The 25,175-nt window shown below is 38.4% G+C and overlaps 1 protein-coding gene across 5 annotated transcripts in view; it reads left to right on the forward strand.

Moving 5' to 3' along the window:
* Window positions 1–25,175, forward strand: part of KLHL2 (kelch like family member 2) — a 59,382-nt gene that overhangs the window by 16,854 nt on the left and 17,353 nt on the right. For all 5 annotated transcript variants that reach the window (XM_075091069.1, XM_075091067.1, XM_075091065.1 and 2 more), the window contains exon 5: window positions 19,630–19,792. In XM_075091069.1, the coding sequence (XP_074947170.1) occupies window positions 19,630–19,792 (163 nt within the window). The remainder of the gene's footprint in view (window positions 1–19,629; window positions 19,793–25,175) is intronic.

The raw sequence follows: 25,175 nt of genomic DNA on the forward strand, positions 1-25,175 counted from the left end.
GCTTGGGAATGAGCAGATACCCCACACCAAGACGCAGAGAAGTCCCACAGCTTATGAAAGGCATGACCCACAAACAGTTGGATAGGCAGGGCTGAGGGTATGTTAGAGGAGGACAAAGGAGAAGGAATGGGAGGTTCCAGGGAATACTGTAAAAGATAATTTCTATTGAACTCTGAAGTGAAACAGTGACTGAATGTATCTAGTCTTGGCAGAGCATATTTAATCTAACAGTGGAAACTTTATAACAATCCTTATGCGTTTTTTTCCAGTTGCTTTAATAGCTTTTCTAGTTCAAAAGATAGTTTCTGCCTTAAATCTTCTTTGGTCTGTACTAGACCCATTTCTGGTACTTCCTTCTGCTGTCTTGTATAGCAACTTGTTGCTAGTTTTGCTGTAACAGTTTTATGTGTTGAAAGACTGTTCTTGTTCATGTCATTTACTTTGTTTCTTTAGACTGGCCATCGTAGACTTTTCTTCGGAGGTGCTGCTTTCTAAATCTTTTACTATTCTTCTTGCTCTTCTAGACTCTTTCCATTTCACCTATATCTACATTTTTAAAACGTGATGACCAAAATTGGTCCTGGTGGTCCATTGAGGCCTTGTTAATGCAGACAGTTTTATGTGGGTGGGACATGTGAAACAATGTCTGTTTTGGGGCTACCAGTTTCTTCTGAAATTTGCATTATCAGAATATCAGATTTGATAACAAAGTTGGGTCTTTCCTCATGCCTGTGCCTCATGATGGTTTCAGATTCCCTCCTTCGGTACCCTTTCCACTAAGGGATGGGTACACCAATTCACAGGAGCTTAATTAAAAAGAGGTTTCAGGATTGTGATGGATTTACCAGTTTAACAACTTAATACTGCACATCAGCTGAACAGCAGCAGTTGTTTGTGTGTGCTTTTAGCTTGAAGAAAATATAAAATGACTTGGTATAAGCCAGTTTGTAAGACTCATTGCTTTACTTAGTATTTGCCACAGTCTTTGAGTACTTACTTGATCAAATTACTATAGCTTAAATTCTAGTAATCTTCAGAGCCATACTGTGTCTGTGTCTGAGCTGAGAGTCAGAACGGTCCCAGGTATATTTTGATACTTGTCAAGCTTTATCTTTAAAAGAAATATTGTGTATACGCACTGGTGACTAAACTAACAGTCTTTATATGTGTTAGCAACACTGTGATGTGTAAAGAGCATAAAGCATGTTTCTTGAAACTTTTCATTTTAGATACCTAACTTCGAATGTTTTTCAAGAGCTTCTAAAGCCTACCAGTAAATTATACCTTTGAACACTAAAGAGTATCTCTTCTCCCTTACTGGCTCAAAAGATGTCCCTAACCTTTCAAAGGGGTATATTCAGCTTTCTTGCTGAACATAGGAAATTTTCTGGTTTAAATGGGGTAGGCTTTTCATTTTTAGATCCGAAGACTGACTATGCCTTAGAACTGTGTGACTGGGCATCGTAAGAGGAGAGAGTTCATTTCAGTACTTGAACAGAGACATGCATTCTGTGTCCTGGAAGTATGCCTGCTGCTATGTAAGTGGGTGGGAGAGATAAAAGAAATATTTATTCAACTGAACTAAATGCTGTGAAGCTTTCACTGAATCTTATCATACAGTAGGTTCTGTTTTAAAAATAACATTATATATATATTTTTATATATAACTGCTTTGAGACAAAGTAATGCTGGAATTGCTTCTACGGGAACTTGGCTGCTCTCTTTCAGAGAGCCTATGAAAGAGATGCCTGGAAAAATGCTACAATTGATTTAAGAACCTAAAAAGGGCAGGAAGGGGGTAAGTTTGACCTTGAGGCATTTGCAGACATGCCTCTCTAGCAACCTCTTCTTTAAGGACTTTTTGATAATCAGGGAAAGTGAAACAACTTAAGTGACGGTATGTCTTGAAAAGAGGGAGTGCTAGGTAGGATGGATCTAGGCAATTACTGCCCTACTGGTCATGATTATCACCTTGCATGTCACCAAGAGACCAACAGATAATTACTATAGATCCAGTATCTCCCCAGCCATGCACTCTACTGAAATGCAGGGCTCCTTAAGAAGAGTTTACTGTGAATTAACAGCAATCGCTGAATGGTTTTCAGACTACAGTACACTAGATAGAGCAGTTTGATGGTTTGGGTAATGATAGGCATTTTCATGGCTAGAAGCAATCACAATCTTCTAGCAGAGGCAGGTAACTTAAAACTACTACTGCTGTCCCACAGGTTAAATTTGGTATCCCTTAAGTTTGCAGGCTTGTTGATAAAGGCCTTTTGTTTACTTTTATTTGCCTCTATTTATTGACCATAGTTGCCTGGTGACAGCATTTGAAAATCATTCTTTAGAGAATACCTGTATTTCCCACTGAAGTCTTCACTATGTTATTTATTAATTGAATAAAACTTTGAGTTTCTAGATGCATGTTTGAAGCCACTGGTTTTTTTTCCCCGACAGTTCTTTGTACAGCTATCCTCTTGCACCTCAACAGTACCTGGACAGCCACTTTTTACAACTTCTTCATCTTGGTTTAGCTTCCAAAATCTTTCCTGTGATACATGGCTGCTTGCATGTTTGGTGCTGGAGACAGAATATTGGGCCATGTGAGTATCCTCCTGAGCTGGTTTCTTGCTAAACTCTGCATGCTTCTGAAGAAGAATGAAGTTAGGTCAGATAATACCAGCACTATTGAATGTAAGAGTGATACTTTTTTTTTCTTTAGCAAGAACATTTCTTTGGAGTGAGTAGGTTTAAGTTGTTTCTTTTACTCTCCCTAAGAAAGCGGAGCAATATTGCACTGATTTCTCTGTCAATAGCTACAGTAGGATTTTTAAAATGAAAATAGCTCTGATTCTGTATTAAAGTGTATAAATATCGTTGACAATATCTTTTGAGCTGAAATCTGTAAATGCATATTTCCTCTGACTTAAATTTAACTTGCCAGCAACATTCGGTGAAGTAGCACATAGTTTTTTAGACAGACTGGTAGGCCAAATGTTCATTAAAGCATCTTTCTAGCTGTTCATATAGTTTTATTTTTCTGAGATTATACTGAAATCTGGTACCCACATAATCTCCTGTAAGCTTAACATTTCGGACAGATTTGGACAATGGATACCAAAAAATATTGCTCAAAGATGAGTTTTCTCTCCATATAAGATTAAAGAACATGAATTACCAAATTGTCATACTGCATAATTTCTCAGAGCCATTCAAACAAAAACGGTCTTTGCACTATGTTCTGATGCCTCAGATAGGCACAAACGAAACCTTGTTTCAATGTTTTGACCTGTTAAGACTTGATAATCATCTTGCATGCCACAACAGCTTGTCATACCTGCCCCTGCAGCAAGTACACGTGTCTCAATTTTTCAGCTGAAGGGCTAAGTGTTAAACTACATACCCGGGCCCTTTCAGTCTGTGAGTTTCCGTAGGTAGGAGAAAATTTGTCAAGATGTGACTTTTATAAATGAGGTACAGGTATGTCATTTCTCATCAGGCAGATGCAGGTTTTGCACTGACAGACTAAATTGTCAGCTGCATTAGTTTTTAGATGAAATACTGTTGTAAAAAGTGAGTAATTAACACTGTTGCCTGTAACTACTGCTTTAAGTATTGGACCACACACTTAGAGTCAGGGCTAAAATTCAGGAATGCCAATATAAAATGTTTCTCCATTTTGAGCACGTTGAGGCATTTGAAGACTACGTGCTATGCCCCAGCATGCAGAGCTGTGCAGCTTTACTGGTTGGTTTTTTCACTATGGGTCATGGGTTATGCCCTTGTGAGAACGTTTTGGGAAGAGAGGGAAGAGAAAGGTTGTAAGACAGCAGTATATGTAGAGGTCTTAAGAACAGAGGGTATCTCAACTGATGCTTTCAACCTTCTAATTGATGTGAAAGCTTTAGTGTTCCTTTAATAATCTTTTACATGATAATTCTTATAAAATATTTGAAGACATCCCCTCCTTCCCCCTCTCTCCCCGCTTCCATATATGATGAGTAAGGTGCTAATTATTGAACCTGAGGTGACAGGTTACAATCCTGCTTGGTTCTGAGGGAATTTTAATATTTGTCTTGGTCTTTGGCTCCTTCATCTTCCATATCTTCCACCAGCGGGTGTTTGCTGGACTTCGCTTTATCCTGAAGACTAGAAGCCTTTCTTGTGCTGTCCACCATCATATTTCAGCTAACCATCACTTTTTACACTGCTTTCATGGAGACCTAGAACCTTCTGTCCATAAACTAATTTTTTTCTTTGCTAATACCTTTCAGGCAACTGCACTAACTCTTAAAAGCACTTTCCTTTACAAAAAGTGTTTTATGTAATAGAGCTATTGAGTGTCAAAAGCTATCAGTACTTGGTTATCTTATTTCCCTGGCACAGATATTATTAAAGGTTTAGGAGGAGATTCAGTTCTTTATTGGATCATCTTTTAGAGCTGTAAAAGTAAACAAGCTTTTGGACTTTTTTTGCTTATCTCCATCATGGCTGCAGTGGCGTGGTGACTAAATTCTGGAAGCTCTTGCAAATTCTGAAGTTGTATGCAGTTATTCAAGGTAAAATGTTTTACAAAAACTGGCTCATCTGAACAACTTCGTGATTAAAACTGAATTTAAAAAAATTCAGTTAATCCTGATATGTGTTGAAACCGCTCTTTATATGGTAATCCAAGCTTTCACTTTTATTCTCTTATCCCAGCACAGTTCTAATAATATTAGGGGCTTGCTGACACTGCAGAGAGGTACTTAAATCCAAGCTGACATGAATTTCATTGCAAATTCTATTAATGGAAACATTTTTAAGTCTTACTGGGCAAGAATTCAGTGTTGGACTAAACAGCCTTATAGTATACTGTTTGACTGTGTGCTGAAAGAGGACCAGTGGAGTACCTCTGTGTTTTGCTATTGTACATATTTTATATATTATCCCTCAAGCAACCATCTGGTTTACCTCTTTTGACCCATTTTTTTTGTATTTGTGACAACAGCTTTGAGGATTTTAATCATGTGAGGGCGCAACTGATATGTGGCTTAGCTGGAGGAGAGACAGTGGCACACTTCTTGAATTTATATGCATTGTAAGACATGTCAGGCAACAGTAAATGATCTAATTTTTCCAGTGAAATAATCCTACTATGCATTCTTCATTTGCTTATACATGCCTGCCTGTCAGGGGAGTGAGTGTAGGAGTGAAGGGAAAAGAGGAGTGTGATCTTTCTACAGGCATATTTAATTACTAATACAAGCTTTATTAATTTGCGCTTTAAATGAGTAAGCTTCACATAAAAGAGCCGCTGACCAAAATACCAAGCAAACAACTTTGTGGGCAAACTTAATATTCTGCTCTCTGTCGGTTTTTAAATGTGTATTGAGTAGTATGTATTTTTCCTTACCTATTTTTTTTTCCATAGCATTTCTTTTGTGACTTCAGCTATTATGTATGTGCAAAGTAGAAACTGCCTGGTTTTTTGGCCACAATATTATTATGTCCACTACAGAATAGATATGGTTACTATATTGTCACTCCCCTTTCTGTGTTTATTTTCCTTAAGACCGAGAAACTGGTGGTTTTTTGTTTGGTTGAAGGTGTATTCCACAGCCTCATACCTGGTGATATGTGGCAGAAGGCAATCGCAATGTGTGCGCTTACCGTGAGAAAAGTGTTAAGGGTCACTGAATCAGGTAGCCTGATAATGACAAGGTGGCTGCAACTCTGTCTCCAAGCTCCAGCTGGTCATGAGGTATGAGGTCATGTATTTCCAGTAGGTACATACACAGCCACGTGTATACAGCACATGTGTCCATGCCCAGCCACGCAGGTCAGTGCAGAAACACTCAGCTGTTGCCTCAATTCTTTCTTGAGTCGGGCAGTTTTCCCCAAAAGTCTTTTGGACATGTCTGCTCAACACCTTCTTTTGCCTTGTGGTGCTACACCTAGAGCAGACCTTCACAAATTATGTTTTATGCCAAGCTGAATAAGTACAATTTATGCTTCCTCATTTAGGGATAAAATTTTTACTATTATCTCCCTTATCGATGGTAAGATGAAGTTCCGGGAGGTAGGTAGCAAAAGGAGTTCATAAAGAAGGCAACTGCTGCTTCTGTACAGCTGTAGTTTTGGTTAAGGCAGATATAAAAATGCTGGCAGGAAGATCAGAACCAGGAGAAGGTGGTGTTGCACAGATATGGCAACTACTCTTTCCTGAGGCATTCACATTTTTACATTCCTACCTTTTTTCTTTTCTGAAGATATCTTCCTGCTATTTCTCTGCGTCCTCCAGGTGATGCTTTATTCACGTTTTGCTGGCAATTTCCAGCCAATGAATCTTTTTATAGCATCTTTTGTTTGCTACGGTCTTGTTGAATGGGAGATCCCAGAACTTTGTTCATAAAGAAAATTGGGTAGGCAGAAGGGTCTGAGCCTTGTAAGAATTAAAAGATACCTGAATGGAAATTTGAGCTGTCATATGCCAGCTTGTAGTTGCTAAAGGGAAATATGTAAGGGAGAAAGAGAACTGAGAATGAGCACAAGAGATAAAAGTTGAATCTAAAATTTGGATCAAAAGGTATGGGAAGTAAATGAAAATTGTCCTGAGGCTGTAAAAGACTGTCTTGGACTATCAAATGCCAGTGTGTGTGGGAGGCAGAGCCTTGAACAACTTCTGGAGAGAGGCTGAGGTCTTATGAACTGAATCACAGATTTTCCCTGTCGTGAAATCTTTGTTCCTTCAGAAGATGATTTGGGGTGGGGAGGGGATGTAAAATGCAGTTCTTTCTGCTTATTTGGGAGAGAGACTTCTGGGCAAAGGCGGTGAAGAGGCTTGTAGGTTGGCTGTGTCAGCATGGTCTAAGCAAGAGCCAAGGAATGAATCAGAAACTCACGGAGGAGGTGATGGGGTGAGACAGAAGTGGGGTTGAGGCAGGAGTACATTATAGGAGAGATACTGATCTGTAATCCTGCATTTCAGAAGCATGTGATTCTGATTACTGTGGGAGGTGAATGGGAAGCCACTGAGGGATTTAAACAGCCATGTTTAATTTAAATGATAAAAAGAATAAAACACTTTTACTCAGCACTGCTGCTCTAAATATAACAGCTGTTCATTTCCTGCATATTGTTTCTTTAATGAGTGATTTAGGAGAGAGTGTAGGCTGCCAGAGCCACGCAGTAGCAAGGTGCCAAAAACTAATCAAGGTAGAAAGTCCTGGTTATGCCAACGGACCATGCAAGGTGCATCCTCTTACAGATCAAGGACAGGATTACAGAAAGGGTCAAAAAATGAGGCACTGAAGCAAAAGAATATCAGATCACTAGGGCAAAAAGGATTTTATAGACACAGGTGTAAAAAAAGAAAAATAATCCTTGCATACCCACGGAGAAGAAACTTTTAAAGTGAGGTGGCTGAGACTGTATAAAAATGTTATGTTCTTTAGCTGGCTATTCCTTCCAGTTTCAGCTCACATCTTAGTAAATCAGTACGATGTCACTAGTGGTCCTGAGTATTAGAGACACTATCAAGGATATTTTTTTTTTTGTTACTGTCAGGTAACATGAGAGGTTCAAACCTCCCATATGTTTTAGAATTCTGAGTTGTGCATCGCTCCTAAAAACCTCCTGTAATTCTTTGAGTGGTCCAGAAATAACCATATCAAAGGCTTTTGAAAGTCAAGTTTGTTATAGTCCCTCCTAAATTGTCACGTGGTGAGCAATAAATAGATCAAAAATCCCTAGGGAGCATAGGAACAAATTGGAATAAATAGTTGGTTTTCACTATATCAAAATGGTTGTAATGTGTCACAAGCTTCCAAAGAAGAATGGATTTTCTTTAGCTTTGAAAAGTAGATAGCAAAAGATGTAGGTGATAAACTGGTTCAAGGATTTATTTCAAGACAAGAGAAAAATAGCTAGAAAGCAGTGAAATTTTCTAAGCTAGATGTCGGGCTAGCATGACTGCAGACCAAATTTAATGTTGGAAAGTGTAAAGTAATGCATTAAAAGGAAAATGTGAATTACTCCTACATATTGCTATGTTTTACATTAACAACTTTTCCTAGAATAGAATAACATACTGTAGTCACCTTAGAAAAACTTCTGCTTATTGTGAAACAGTGGCTTTAAAAAGGAGTGTTAAATTAAAAAAGCACAGCAGCAACTGTATCTCATTCTGTAAATCTGTGTCTTACCTGTAACACTGCTGGATGGTCTAAAATATGACAGAAAGAGCATGCTTAAAGCTGTTAAAGACACGAAAAAGCTGTCATTTAAGAGAGGGAAATAATTCAGGCCTTTTTTTAGGTTGACTGTGAGATGACTGAACCAGGAATCTATTTTTTCCTTCAGCATCTATTTGTTTGAAAGGCTCCACATCCACCCCTCCATGTTTTTAAGGGTAAAAGAGTGAGTTATTTACTTAGGCTGAAAGATAATAAGCTTTTCTTTAGGATACCTAGAGAGAGGAGTGCACAAAAACATACTTGTGCATATGTATTATTGTTGTTGTTTTGCTTAGAGTGGATGCCTAATGAATAGAACATGTTGCTGAAAGATGTGCGAGAGGAGCTGCCTAGAAGGTGAGCAGTGTACTTTTCTAGCTGCGCTGGTTGGTTTGGAAATAATTACCTGTGAACCTTGGGTTACCATTAGATTGTGTTTCAAAGCAGGTATTTTCACCCTGTAAGGTTTACCTCCCTAATTAGGTGAGAGCATATGAGGTCCAGGTCTGGGCTGGGTTCGCCTGTTCTACTTTCCTCCATCCTAGGTTTCTTATTAACCTTTTCCTTGGAAGTGGAGAATATAGAGGAAGGGATGGTGCTGATGGAAGCAGAGCGGTGCTATGAAGCTTCATTTCAGTAAATATGGGGTTTAACCACATATTGGGGAAGGGAGGAAGAGATAACAGATTCTGTCTCGAGCCAGCCACCAAACTTCCAGTGTGGCTGAGCGTGGGGAGATCCCTGGCTGGCTGCAGCAGAGCTAGACAAAAACAGTTCTTAGAAGGGCGAAATTTTTGCCATTTCTTCTTCACCTTTTACCCTCCTCCTACTCTTAAAAGCAGCCTGCATCCCTGACCCACCAACCACAACCATAGCCACCACCACAATCTTTTACTCTCCTCTTTCAAAGCTGGAAGGCTCTTGTCCCATTGCAGCCTTTACATTTATTTACCTGTGAAGCACTGGTGCTGCCAATTTCTCTTAAGTGAAGTTTTGTTTTAACTAACTAGAAATGCTGTTCAAAGGGTAAGATGTATCCTTGTGCTTCAAGAGCAAGCTATTCCTTACACTTCAAGGAAATGTTCTCTGTTGTGGCTGATTTACTCTAGACCATGAGGTTTCATGTACCTTTCCCTGATAGTGGGTGAAGATGAGTGTTCCTAGACTACCTGGGATATTTAGGCTACTGCTTTGGTCTGACATATAGTTATCCCTGTATTTTCGTTATTAACATGATTTAAGGTTGGTCTGGGAACTGATTGGAAGTGCTCAGCTTCTACACCAGAAGGGTGTTGCCCTTCTAAAGATAGGGTGGGAAGAACATGCAAATGGCAGAGAGATTACTCTCTTATGCAGTTGACTAGGAAGGGATGCATTGCCTTTTCTTTTTAGAAGACGGGGATTTTAGTCATTATTTGAACATACATTTAGCTGAAAACTGTAAAGTTCTAGGCTAGCCTGGCAAGTATTTTTAACTGTTTGATTTATGGGCCAGCTAATGTTGGGATTCTGTTGTGAGAGGTATTATAGCAACAAGCTATAAGTATGGTGTGGCGCAACAGACTTTACAGGCTTGAATAGACTTTTTTTTTCTTTTAAGAAAAAAGGGAAACAGAGATATGATGATCCCTGGATAGGTCAGCAGTAATCAGGACTGAGATCACAAGTTTTCTGATTCTAAAACTTGGTGCCTGCATCCTGCCTCACTAGGATGTGGTTGCCCTTTAACTAGACATTAATAAGAACTTTTGTATGTAAACTGCCTTCTCAGACTGAACAGCTTGTGCAACTTTTCTGAGTCTGTGATCTTTAAAAATCATCACGCTGCTAGGCTGTTAGAGACTCCCCTCTGTCAAGTCAGATGAAAGCAGCTACTTCAGTCCCAGCTATGACCTTTACCGTAGGCATCCATGTATCTATTTCTGTGTATGACCATAAAGCTACCTGTGGCAAAACCTGAAAGACAGCCCTTACCAACTTAAAGCGCAGAGGTCATTTGCTCATTTTTAAAGCGCTTTATGCAAACGAAAGCATGTGTGTCCGTCTACCTCCCTGTGAAATTCAAGGTGCTTATTATGAGTAAATTAAACCACTTCAAGAAGAAACTGCATCTTTGACCTCTCTCACATGCAAGTATGTTTAGCAATATGTTGCTACACATAAGATTAAATTTCTGGAAGCTGATTAAAGGATTTATTGAAAATGGTTTTTTTTCCTCGATATTGGTTATGCTTCAAATCATGAAATGTATGCATTAAACCTTCATCTGAAAAAAATTTCAAGTGGGAGGCTAGAGATGCTCTGTGCTTTGGGAATTCTGTCCCTACATACCTGAATTTTTATAAGCACAACATCTAGATTAAAGTGATTATGAAATGTGACACTAAGGCTAATACGTCTTCTTTTTTTTGAGGAGGTATTCCCTTGTGACATTTCTAGGAGACTATAAATATGGTCTGCTGCAGGGTAAGTAAAGGATTAGCTCAATAAAATATAAAAACATAACTGTAATGCTAAAAGCTCAGAGTAATCAAATGTCTTTTGAGTCTACTGAAGGGCCATTTATTGAACTTTGGGTGTCAATCTTGACATAAGTTTTGTACTGAAGATAAGCACCATGCACACAGAGCATTTCTACTTAATATATTTCTGTTGTCCTTAGTTCTTGGTTTTATATAATGATTTAATAGTTTATTTTTAATTATTTAAAAAATGAATATTTTAATAAAATCTGGTAGTATGGATGTATATTCTTTACCAGGCAATGGGATAATGGAGAAAGCAGACATTCACAATATACTGTCCCAGTGTTGCTATTTTTTCCAGCACAGGCTTTAAGGTTTTGCAAATGGTGTTTCAATCCCTCTCTTTAAGATTGCCAGCAAATATGCAGTTATGGTAGAACAAGCCTTGTTTGCAGCAAGTCAGTCAGTCTGTAATGAAGAAAGAAACCCCAACAAACAATTCCTTCCTCAGAGCCCTGCCCCTCAGTCCCTCCAAAGTCGTCTTTTATTCTTCAGGAAACACAGCATGTCAACATTTTGATTCTTTTGTGAGCATTTTATGACCTTAGTTTTAGGGAATATTTTAACGATATTTCTATCACAGTCATCTTTGGTATAATCAAACTCAGTGTATCTGTCAGTGGGGTCTGAGACTGAGGGTGGTCTGGTACTGAAGGTGTGAGATGTTAGAGGTACATCCTATAGCTGAAGCACACTAGCTAAAAGTATCAGCTGATGTGATTCTTTATGTGGGTCTGCCTCTGCAGAAAGACCGAAGATCACATAGTGTGTTATGTTATCCTCTTCTAATCCTTTGTATATATTTGACTGGCTAGCACTTCAGCTCCCATAGTTAAAGAATAAATTGTCCAGCTTCTGAATTACAAAATAGTAGCAGCAAGTGGCTTTGTTCAGAGTCTAGTTAGTCTTGTTTAAATTACACTGTCCCTAAGAAAATATGAAGGTATTTTTATGCAGCAGTATAATCTTATAAGCATTGATTTACAGTATGATGAAGGATTCTGAGCTTTCATTTTAGATTACTTACTCTACGTATACTTAAATTCAGTGACCAAACTTCAAATCAAAATCTCTGTTTCTATCAAATCACAATGTCTACAATTTTTTTCACTGAAAGAAAAATCTAAAATTCTAACTAAAATTAGTTTAGGTTCAAGAATGTTTCACTCCAAGTGAGACAAGGTTTCAGTTCTATTTTCAGTATCTTTTAACAGAAGAAGAGGATATGAAAGGCTAAGCTCATGACTGTTAACAAAAATAACCCATCAGAATAGAAAAATCAATCTGTCTCTCTTGTGTGGAGGCTTAAGCCAAAATGTGCTGTTATGTGGTGGTTAGGGCACTGTTCTAGGAAAGAAGATGTAGGAGAACCCTCAAGTGAAACGAGACTGCATGGTTCTCCCTTGTAGACCAGATAGGCACCATTAATTATAGTGTACTACTTGACTAAAACCACCCTTCTGTTACATTGTTTACTTTGTGACTCTTGTTTCTGCACTTCAGAAACCCTGAACTGCATCCCAAATCCATCCCAAAACTTCCATACTGACCCCCTTAAAAAAAAACCCAAGAAGACAATAAAACAACTACCTCCACCCCAAATGTTTTAACTAATAGTTGTTCATTCAGATTCATCTTCTAAAGTTGTATGTCTTCTAAAGCCATTTTTTGAGCAAATCAGTGGCTTCCTATAAATTGCATGCCACTGTGACTGAAGTGGGCTCTTAAGTACAGATTATGATGCTGGCTAAAAAGCAGCTATGTAGAACAATTACTTTTTCCTTACACTCCATTTTAATCTGTGATGCTGCTTGCCAAGTTGGGAGCTGCTTAGTATTTTGTAGATCGTGTCAGTCATTCAAAATAATACACTGCCATGGCTGTTTGCTTGTTTTCAATTGAACAGTGCTCAACCAATTCGTGTCTAGTACTAAGGGAATGTGGAGGTATAGGACTGTATCTTGATTAGCAGTCTGATTCCTTCCTCTGATACTCTAAAACTGCCACCCACACCTAACCTTTAATTGAATGGGGCTCATTAAGCTAAATGATAAATTCATACATCCAAGTCTTCACATAGCCCATGAAGTCAAGGGTGTTAACATACCCAAAAGGTGTATTTTATAAGATACATGCTATCATGTTCTAAATATGCAGCTCATGCACAACTTTAAATCTACTGCAGTATCTTATTTGTGTGTATTTTAACACTAGAACAGTGCACTTAACGCACACGTGTTCATACTGAAATGCTAGCAGGGTTGAATTTTCCAAAATTGGAACTTCTACATTTTATTCCACAGATGCAAGTGTTAAAATATTTGTATCTATTTTAGTGATTTTGTATGCATACTCCCAAATAGCATAATTTCAATGCAGTGCTGAATGATTTCACTAGAACTTAGACTAGGCTTCAGTTACAAACCACAGTCTTAATTACCAGCCAGATGCGTGTAGATGAGAATAAAAAAAAAAGAATTTGGATGATCTTTGACCATTATTTTAATTTCTGTCTTCCGCATGCCATGGTAGTATAAACAGCAAGTGATGGAGTTTAACCTCTGTTTCTAAGGTATAAATAACAATTTCAGACTAAACTTTACTGTATTTCCTCAAGATTTGTCTTACGACGGGTATTAACTGCTGCTGTCTGAATTTGATTTAATTTTAATGTGGTAACTGAAAATATGAAATACCTGCAATTAGCAATTGCAATCCTGCAATTGGATTGTAGGAGCAAAGGAACAATCCTGCAACGAGGACGTAACCTGCTCTCCTGTGTGCTTCTATGTTGCATTGTATTGTGTTTGGATACTCGCATGTCTGCTTTCCTAGGTTAGTCTCTTTCTTACTGTTACAGATTTGTTTTTTTTTTTTTCCCTCCACGAGATAAAGAATGAAACTTCTGTATTTTAGACAGCACATTATTCAATTCTCTTGGCATATGCCACTTCGATTTTTATTGGCTTATTTGCTTGCAAAGTACTTTAATGTTCTGGGTAATTTGTGTTTCGCTTACGCTGTGGGCTCTTGTTCCTGAAACCTGCAATAGGTTCTTTCATTATTTTCAAATTGGCATTTAACTGATCTTACTGCATTGTTGGTGGGTATCAATCTGAATTTGGGCAAGAATTCATGACAGAAATCTTAAAGAAATACCAGGAAATTTAAAAATAGGGGAGATGAAAATATTACCTTAAGCATCTTCATACTGCAGGTAGCACAGTGTATTCTGGACAGGAGAATCTATCAGTACAAAGAGGAGTTAGCATGGATTGATATAAAATTACTGAATCAATTTGATTTAAATCAGCAGGCAGAAAGCTTTAATCAATTTAAATTTTACTTTGAATTAACCTTTTAAAAGCAGGTCTAGTTAAAGCAGGTTGAGGAGCCTGTCCACTGAATTTTTAATATTTCCAAGTGTGGAGATTCTGCAGCTTCTAGGGGCAACCTGTTCCAGGGGTTAGCCACCCTTGTGGTTTAAAAAAACAAACCAAACAAAAACACCCCAAAAAATCCAACACAAAATAACAAAACCCAACCTAACTCTTTTTTCCAGTCAGATTTTCCTGTGTTCCCACTTGCCTCTTGTCCTGCTACGTGCATCTTCAAGAACAGTCTGGGCTCAGCCTTCTCTACCCTCCCATTAGATAGTTGTGGGTGGTAGTAAGATCTCCCATTTGTCTTCTCTTTTACAGCTGAACAAATTTGGTTTTCTTAGCCTTTTCTTGTAATATGATATGCTCCAACCCTCTGATCATTTTGGTGGCCCCTTCCACTGAACTTGTTCCTCCATTCTCAACTAGCAGGACAGGTACTAAAAGCTCATGTGTTGCATAAAGTGGTACCAATTTGTGGGAGCAAGGGGCTGTGCGAAGGTGAGTGTAGCACTAAACTTTGTGAAGCAAATATACTGGGAAGGGATGCCTGTTAAGTCATCCAGCAGCCTTTCGGGCAGGATGAACTCCCTCGTCTGGTGTGGAGGCACTCCAGGGCAGCCTCTCTGACGAGCTGCTTGTAGATAGTCCACGAGGTGGGTGTGCCCATGAGGTGGGTGTAATGTTTGATATAAAATTTACTTATTTAAAGATACTTGGTGCTACATGTATGCTATGTTTTGATTTGGCAGAGAGATACAGCAATATACTGAAATCACAACACAAGCAAAATATAGCAATTGCAATATACATTTGGATCACCACGCAAAAGCGATTGCCATTACCGGTCTCTGTGTGCCCACCGTCAGGATGCTGGGCATCCCTATTTCACTAGGAGGGAATATGTGGGATAAAGCCAGCTCAAGCTTCTTGTTCTCTTCAGAGTTACTTCTGTTGGTTGTTCAGTTTTTATACTTTGCGTTGGGCTGAGCTGCACACATACCTCTCCCCCTGCTGGTCTGGCTAGTTGGGGAAGACATTGCACTCAACTAGTAATCTCAGACAATTCTGTTTATACAACCTGATGACTCACTATTACAACTGTATATCTAAAACAAAGGTTGTCCTCCAGTCCCCCTTGTGTTAGATAAGTTCAGCTTTCTTTGCGCTACTTGGTGCAGCTCATTCCTTAGGTTTTTCCGTGAGTTCATCTCCCCTGAGCCTTCTTCAATTGCAGGGGCTTGTTGGTCAGTCACACTGCTACATGTCTATCTCCCTGAGGCTTTTTTAAATGTGTTCCTTGGGAGCTGATGGGTCACATGTAACTGGAGAAGTGACTGCCTGGACCAGCTGCTCCTCACCTCAGAACTCATTATGTGTATGTTTTGGTCACATGAGGTTAAATATGTCCAGCTGCAAAAGGGTGAACAGAGTCATGATGCTGTCTGGAAAAAAAGAGGGAGAAAAGCTGCAGGAAACATGATTACCCTCAGCCCTCAACATACTCCCGCCATGTATCTGAAGGACCAAAAGAGAGAGCAGCAGCCTGAAGTACGGGTTGATGATCTAGCTGAGTTATTTTGAAGGGCTTGAATCTACACCAGTGTAAACAGCACCCAAGTTTAGGGCCTTAAGTGGGTCCCTCCTGACTACGCAGGTGGATTTTAAAACAAACACTTGTATGTGATCGCAGTCCTTTTAGTCTCAGTGGAGTTGCAAAGGTGTATTTGGCATGGCGGGTGCACACAGCTTTGGGAATAGGAGTGATACTTCAGGAAGGAAAGCCAGGAGGAGATAACCAGGGAATAGTCTTCAAACACTTGTAAGGGTTAAATGATCTGCTCTAGGAAATGTAGGAGTCATTCCAAGACTCATCACCATGACTTTGACACAAAAAAGAGAATATGTAATTTCTTACTTGCCATCTGTAATAATAATCTGTTCAGTTTCTTTGATTACAAAAACAACCGCTGTGATGAGGATATGTTTTCATAGAAGAAGCAATTGGAGATGTTTTGGGTGTTTTTTTTCTCTCTGCATTTCTTGCAGTACAAAGCAGCATGCATATTAAAGTATTTTTGATCTTTAAAGGAAAGTTAGGGTACCCTCTACTGGCTATCTTTGGAAGTAAATTTGAGCTATAGCCTACCGGTTTGTAGTCAGCAGTAGTTAAACTTAATGTGTGCTGCAGTTTTAACATAGGGTTTTTTTAATGGGTTTGAAAGGAGTTTGGGTTCCCCCGCCCACACCCCTCCCTTGCTTCAGCAGAGTGAATTGGCCTATGATGAAACTGTATTTTTAAATGCGGGTTGTTACAGCTTCCAGGTTAACAGTTCTATAGGTACAATGGGAAATGTCTAGATGTTATCGCAGCTCTTGTTGCCTAGTAACCAAAGCCGAATGCATGATTTCAGTGGGATAAATTTGATGCTCTTTGCCTCTCTTTTCCTTTTTAGTAGCAGAATATGCATAAATATATTTATATGTCTTATTGTCTGATAAGTAAAATATATTGAAATCTGTAACTTTACAAACTCAGTTACAATGATTTAAGAGCTGATTTAAATTTCCCATAATGAAGAGTGATCTAGTTCTTGTAACATTGCTTTGCTGTTCATATGAATGAGCAAGCGTCTCAGCATGACTGTTTTGTACATACAACTCTCTTTTTTTTTTCTGCATACTGTTCTCAGATTTCATCTTTGTCATGGTTTAGCCCCAGCCAGCAACCAAGCCCCACACAGCTGCTCGCTCGCTCCCCCGCCCCAGTGCGATGGGGGAGAGAGTTGAAGAGCAAAAGTAAGAAAAAACTCATGGGTTGGGATAAGAACATTTTAATAATTAAAATAAAACAGTAATAGTAACAACAATTATATAATGAAAAGGAAAATAAGGAGAGAGAGGAGTGAAACCGGGGGTGGGGTGTGGGGGGAATAAAAAAAGTAAACCAATGAAACAACAAGTGATGCAACTGCTCACCACCCGCTGACTGACGCCGCTGGTCCCCAAACCGCAATTTACTCCCCACAGTTAATATGATATGGAATATCCCAGGCCAGCCTGAATCAGCTCTCCTTTGTGCCCTGGAAGCCGGAGAAGTCCTTGACCAGTACAAGCACCACCCAGCAACACTTAGTGCCTATTTAGCACCTACTTAGCAACAATTAAAACATCAGTGTGCCATCACCACCACTCCCACACCAAATCCAAAACACACCACACCAACTACAGTGAAAAAAAACCTAACTCCATCCCAGCCAAAACCATGACAACTTTTCCACTTTGTATACTGAGTTGAAGATGATTTTACATATTTTGCTACATAAATCCATTTAAGCAGTCAAGGATTGTTCTTAGACTTATTTGCTCAACTATACTGATAACATGCCTAAAATTATCTAGGACCGTTTGAGTTAGTTACTGAAGTTGTAAGCAGGTGTGAAATATTTGCTTCCTTGGGACAAGTGGTGTAAATAAATATTTGTAGTAGATTTCTAGCCCTAATTTTTGGTATGTAGTTTCATATCTTATCCTAGAATTCACTATCAAATGAATTATCCACTCACTGTTATAATTGTTCATACTGTAGTTCTAGTAATAGCAAATGTATTACTAATTATCTTCACATTTTCATAAACATTTGCTAAAATCGAATTAGTTCACTGTACTGTTTTAACCTTGTTGTCAGTAATCTTTAAGCTTACTAAATTGGTTTTGAATTGTGTGACTTTACCCAACACTTGTGCTTATTGCATACAGATCTTCCCTGTTTGTTTTTCTTAGACTTATTTGATATTTTCCAGGATCACCTAAGATTTAAACTAGTTTTTAGTTATTTTGCATAGCAGCAGTCCGTGTATCTCAGTGCAATCACATTTGTGTTTTTCCTTCATTTCTCTTTCATTAACAGTTCATATTCAGAACAAACTCTTGTTAAATATATGAGCCTTCTTTTTTAGCTGTCTACATTGATAGCCAAAAGTGTAAAACAGAGTCTCTAGTGGATTATTGCTTCAAATTAGGGACTAAGATCTTGAGGAACAGAAAGATGGTTTTCAAGCAGGCTTCATATACGGCAGGCTGAAGGGAGAGGGACAGCCATAAAGTGTAGAAGCGGGATCAAAAAATGAAGTTTGAGGCAGACGTTAGCTTTACAAGGTTGTATCACCTGAAGTCCTTTTTGGTTTAGTCTGGGTCATAATTGTTACTTTTAATCCAAGTAAAAAGTCTGAAGAGTAAACAGTAGCTCCTTAGAAGCCAAGTAGATAGGTGCTTACAGAGATGATGGCAAATATTTGACTCTACAGACAGTTACTAAGATTGCTCTTCCAAAGAGCAATAATGTAGAAGTATATTCTGCAGCTTTCATGTAGTGTTACACAGGTTTCTAAGTTTTATTCTTTTCTTCTGGTTTTCTTCTTGTTTGACTCTCTTTAATTCTACCCAAGTAACTGTTCAAATGAAAAACAAACATTAGCAAGAGTAGTGCAGCCATTGTCTTTGGTGTATTTTTTGCTTGCTAATTATTGATGCAGTCCTATAGTATATGTTTTCTCTATATGTAAGGGAATGGTTGCAAGACTTCAGTGTCAAAATCTTGCCTGTCGTCATCCACTGAAGATGGAAGCTAACGTTAATTTTACACTTGAACATTCTAAACGAGAAGTCTCATTAAAATAACTGTCAAAGGCACAGAAAATGAAAACATTGTGGAGAAGAAGTTAGAGATAGCAGTATGGAATTTCATTCAAAGGCACAACTGTAGTTAATATAAATCTCATGTTTAAGCTTTACTGGGCAAATAATATGTATGTTACACAGTTTTTAAAATTCTTTACTTTTTGCTTGCTTTGTGAAAGTTGAAGGACAAATATGTCATTTATACTAATTCCTTCCTGATACAGATTTTTAGTGAGTTATAAGAATATTTTGTATACTCAGGCTTTTAAATGCTTGAATTGTCATTCTTTCAAGGAAGTCACGGGCTTCTCTGGAAGCTGAGTTGATTCCTTACTGGAATCAGTTGCATAAAGATGCTTGTAACTGATGCTAAAAAATGATTCAGGGTCCAGTGCTTGCATGCAGAAGAGACTTACATATTCTGTCATGGTCTAGAAAACTTTGATTTAAAGAAATAGGTAATGCTGAAGGTTTGGAAATGAGATGTAATTATGGAGTGTTGGGAACAGAAAGACGGAAACTTGTGAATTAATATTGGGAACAGGATTACATGAAGTGTGAGAATTATAATCTATGGAATGATTTCCCAGTGAACATGGTGGTAGAGGTGTTGCTTGTTATTTTAAATCTTAACTGCTATTTGCAGGGAGGTAAAATCGTGTTAATGTTGGGATTTAAGATGTTCAGTCACATAATGCTGACATTTTCCTCTCTGTTTTAGTCATGTAATTTTTAATGGATTATGTTGTTTTCTTTATTAATATTGAGAATACTTTTGTATAAGCTCAGAATTGAATTGAGGTATTAACCACCTGTTGCTTCTCACAGGTACTGCTCCCAGCAGCTGGTCTCTTGCAACTGCAGGATGTGAAAAGGACTTGCTGTGAATTTTTGGAATCCCAGCTTCATCCTATCAACTGCTTGGGGATTCGTGCTTTTGCTGACATGCATGCGTGCACAGATCTCTTGAACAAGGCCAACACATATGCAGGCAAGTTACCGTTAGTGTAGAATATAGCTTAATACCTGTGTGTATGGGCGCACACACATGGGTTCCATGCCCACCCAACCCCAACTTGAGGAAACTGAATTTTATCCAGGATATTGCAGATGTGTGTCTTCTGATGAAGAATACATTTGATATGAACATCTTTAAGACAAATAAAGTCTCCTTGCTGCAACATAGTTATAATAAGCACAAAGGGACAGCATCTTCATGGCCTATCAGGGCCATACAGGGCCCAAGCAATTTGTAATCCAGAAAGAATCTAGTTTGTTTAAAATTTTGCACCATCACTTAGGGGAGGAAATCAGGAAAGAAGAATTAAAATTCTGGCAACTGCCACAAGCCGAAGTCTGTAGGAAGTACATGGGGAAGAAAGAAGAGTGCGCGCGGGGGGCTATCTGTAGCCCCTGTACTGCACTGGCTGAGAAGCAAGAAACATACCATAAGTATTGTGTTATCAACATGTCTTCTGAAAATCCTACTCACCTAGGCCAGGACTTGAAATTTCCTACCATAAAGGGTACCTGTAGTCTCATTCTTCTATCTTGACACAAAGTAGATAGAGGTGCATCTTCTAACTAACCATGTAGCTCAACCAAAAAATTCTACTTTCCTTGTCAAGGGAACTTGCAATTGAATTGTTTCTCTTTTTTTTTTTTTAAATGAAAAAATGTCCATGGAATTCTTGACGTTATTACTAAAAACATTATATTGTTATGATCATCTTAAAGACTGTGTTATATCTATAAGAGGACTGGCTCATGTCAAGGCTTGACATTTTTGAAAATTAGGTTCTCATTTTGCTTGCTGTTGTGAATGGAAAAGCCATTGTGATTCTGTGGTGAAGTAACAGTAGTGTTGTATGGGTGGGATAAGGGGGAATAATTATTCCCTTTTTCTTGTGCTGGTAGGGCTTCAGGTGGAAAAATACTGAACCGACTTTAAGACAGATGCAAACAGTGAATCCAAGGAAGTCTAACAGGAGCATATTAAGAAAACAGATTGACCTATGACAAAGACTGAGAGAAGAGTTTCAGTCAGGAAACTAAAAGGCTAGGAGGATGAGAAGGCATGCAAATCTTCCTGTGCGTAAAAATGACTGAGAATGAGTAAGCTTAACTAACTTGTGAGGTATTTCTAAAGTAATTTCATATATTAAGGAAAAAATGTAAAAGCATCACAGATCAGGCAAGCTGGCTGTGGAAGTTATGGACTCTCCACTGTTAGGCAGCTGAAAAAAAAATGGTTAGACTAACTTCTGCTTTAGATTTATCTAAATCACGTCTGTGTGCAAAACTAGATGATTTTAAGTTCTAGCTTACATTTCTATGATTCTGTGAAGGCTAAAATATTTTTTCCTTTATATTCCATCATTTTCTGCTTTTGGAAACTGATACACATGTAGTTTAAGGTAAAGTATTACTAAATCGGTAATTTTTAACATAATGGATTAAAGCCTTCTTTGCTCTTGATGCCAAGAAGAGTTGCATAATGTAGATTACTAAAAAAGTAAACAAAACATTGTGTAAGCTTGTAAGTTTGTAGCATAATACTGTAACCAAAACTAAGGCTTTTAATTTGTTCAAGTAGCAATGATCTTACTGTTCTTTTGTGTGTAGAATGCCTTGGGGTCTTGATATTTGAATCAAGACTGAAGATGTTACACCGAGGAATTACTTCTTAATGGAAGCCTTTTGTAGTGCGGAAAAAATCCCCCAACCCTCTTTTATAGTGTTTAACTTACTAGCTGGCAAAGTAGTATATTTTGATTAGAGCTTTGACAGTGAATATTCAGAGAGGAGGACAAATTTGTTGAAAAATTCAGAAGTCATAGGTTGGGTGTGACTCTCGGGTATGCCTCCTTTCATGCAACTTTCACTATCTGCCTAGTCATAAATCTCTTCCTGTCTTTTCAGTGTCTTTTGGAAGTGTCATTTCTACTTCAGGTTCAGCAAAACTGAATTGCTTTTCATCTAATAACCTTTCCCCTCCTCCCCGTCTTCCTCTGTCACTGGTGACTTCAGTGTTCCTCCCAGTCATTCAGGCTTGTAAACTTGATGACTTTCTCTCCTCTGCCACTTTCTCTCAACTACTCAGTTGTGTGTTCCTCTGTTTCTTCCCTCCCTACCAAATCTGCTCTACATCATGTTTCCCTTCTGCTGCAATGAAAATCTATCTCCACCATAACTTCCTCTGTTTGCTAAGGTCATTTTACTACTTTTGCAATATTCCTTTTCCCTTTGGTTCAAATTCCAATGTCTCATCCTTGGCTTTTCCAGTTCAGCAGACTTACCCTCACTTGAATCTTTTATTTCATATTTCTCTCTACTATTTTTGTGCTTGGAACTAACCTTCTTTTTCTTCTGTAATCAAACCACTTTCCATTTCTGTCAATTTCCTCCAGAAAGCACTTTCCTCATCTATGTTTCCCTTTTTGTCATCGTATTCTTGGAGTCCTGCTGGCCCATACCATGAGCTGCCAGCTCAACTCCTACTGCGTTTTTGCTGTATCTGTGTGGTGAATTTTAAAGCAATGCACACTCTGTTCTTACTCTTGAGATGAATATGCTGTGCATAGTCAGGGTGTGAGCTACTTCACCGCATTACACTCTGTGCTGCCTTCCTTAATCCCCAGCACTCTGTCAGGCTTAGTACAAGAGCAAAACAGAAAAGAGAATTAAAAATGAAATATCCTAGTAAGGCTGCAGAAAAAAATAATATATTGTATTGCTTTTTATAACTACTCTAAAATGTACAGTGACCAATTAGCATAATTGACAATTAGTGCAGAGTTAAACCTGGAGATTTTTTCCTGAAACAGAGCACTAAGTGCTTCAATTCATGTGTCTAGGTCCAAATAATAGCTTTTTATTGCCTTGAGTAATTTTAGACCTCATATAAAGGATTTTGATGAATGCTTTCAGTTCTCTTAATTCCTAGAAAATCTGTTTTCCGGTATAGATGATGTTTTCTTTTTTTACCCAGTTCCAGGAGATTATAGTATCTCTGTCAAGAATGGCTATTTCTGGAAAAAACAGAAATGCCACAAACTCATATGATTAGGTGTCTGTCAACAGAATCCATAGTTGCTGACTTAAGTGTGAAACTGAGATATACAAACCAGCCATACTCAGAAGTTTTTAGTCTGGTGAAATTGTATTCAAATTATTTACATATCAATTTTAAAAAATCAAAACCTATTCAGATTGTTTCTGAAAGCATTAGGTTCTGTAACGCATACCTTACTTGAAGTTCTAATGTGTATGTGACTGAATGACTTTGTGAGAACTGTATTTAGACACTTATGCAAAAAAAATTTTTATTCTTTTTCTCTGAGTATTGTAATATAAAATCCAAAGAGCTATTACGTTCTTAACATTTTATGCAATAGGAAGCAAGGTGTACGTCTATTAACTAGAGTTAATGTTCAGACATTTAATGTTTTAGGGAATACATTTTAATAGAGCTGTTGCTTAATTTTAATGGACTTTTTCCAGCTTCTATTCTGATTATGGCTTAGTAACTTCTAAACTGCTTCAGTTACTTCTAAACAATCTTTGTTCAATTTAGTAGTTGAAGCTAATATTTATATAGGTTACTTTCTAGAAATAGAAAATCTAAGACCCCCTGGTAAGACCTTGAGTGCAATATTGCTTAAATGTGCTTGAGAGCATAGGAACTGCATCCGACTTGTAACCCTCCCTTTGTGGGTCATTTTATTCAGGCATCCTTTGCTGTGCTCAGAGAGATGCTGCAAGGAGGATGCAAACAAGTGAAAAGGTCCTAGCTGGGACATGCAAGCTACTAGCCTGAGCACCAGGATGCTTGGTGCTCCTGGTAAAAGCACCTAGGGGCGGAAGGGTTGGCCTTCATTTCTCCTTGGAATGGGCTGATCATCAGTCTTGCTGGATTTCTGTCTGCACACTCCCTGGTTTTCTTCTGTACTGCTTTATACCTTTTCAAGTCAATGTTTTTCCGCTTGAGTTTTCAAGCTTCTTACTGCCTGTATCTCAACCATCATAGCTTCTTTTTTTTTTTCCTCCTGTTCTTTTCTCAAATGGCTTTTTGTACTTTGTCAAGGCTGAAAAAATTTTCTCAAGTCTGAGCCAAAGATACGTGGCTGTGCCATTTCAGAATTAGACCATGTATCACAGTCATGTGAACTTCCAGGGGCACACATCTTGGGATTAAGACTCCAGAAACTAGAATGAGTACAGAAGAGGATTATTAGATTGAAAACGCAGTGAAAATATTTCCCTGCTAGAGAAAATGAAACGCATTTGGATGTTTAACTTCTAGTCTTTATTTTGTTACACTCGGTATTTTATATTTAGGAAAAAGAGGCAGGGAGATACTTCTGCTAATAGACAATGATAGCATAAAAACACGTGATGTTCCAGAAAGCAGCCCTGCTCTGGGTCTTGTCGTACTTGCACAGTCAGGGACTAGGTACAGTTAAGGCCTCTCATCCTTCTTGTGTGAGGATTCCTACGAAGAGTATGTGGCACAAGTGCTGCTAGCCTGTCCACAGTTTTAGCCTGAGATACCTTTATGTAGTCTTAGAGGATGTTCACAAAATAATAATTTTTCCTGAGAATATGGTGCATCTTGTAGTTGTCGTAAAGTTGTGTACAACCTGAAGATAGATTGGCAAATCCTTTTAATGAAGAGGGGTATGCCGTCTTGGACTACAGAAAAATTTGCACAATGCTTAGGCCTTGACATATTTCTTAGTGATAACCAAAGAATAATAATGCACTTCCACTCACTGCATAGGCCAGTATGGGGTTTGGAAACATTGGTTTATTTCTGGAAGAAGTGTTTTCTGAGGACCAGCTTTACCCAGCAAACATTCTTGGCTTTCAGCATCATGCTGAGGAGGTGTTGAACAAGCTTTTGTTAGAGAATCTTAGCATGTGTTGCAAAGCAGGCATGGCTGTGTTGTACTTAGCTGTGGAATACAACGTTCTCGATTCTGGTTCTCTGAGTCTAAAACTTTAAGCCCCAACTAGACTTGGAAGCATGTGTATCTCCTGTAGACTATTCTTGTGTACATTCGTATGGATGAGATTGAAAGGACATAGTTAGCAGAAGCGGTTTTACGATTCTATTCTGAGTAGCAACGTCTGTTGCTAAGCTTCTGATAGATTGGCTGCTATGAATTTCATGGTGTTCTCAAAAGCAGTTATTTAAGCATAAAACTGACAAGTAAAATCAGATTTATTTTTTTTTTAAATTGTTTCTGCAATGTTTAGCTTCTGCTGGTTCTCCAGCTGGCAGAGCTAGTATCTATCCCTCTGTAATAAGGCTGGGGTTCCTGCTTGACCAGTGCCTTATGTTAGGCCATCAGCAAAGACCTTATGTCCCT

Source organism: Phalacrocorax aristotelis, chromosome 4, assembly GCF_949628215.1.
Source record: "Phalacrocorax aristotelis chromosome 4, bGulAri2.1, whole genome shotgun sequence".
NCBI classification, from domain to species: Eukaryota; Metazoa; Chordata; class Aves; order Suliformes; family Phalacrocoracidae; genus Phalacrocorax; species Phalacrocorax aristotelis.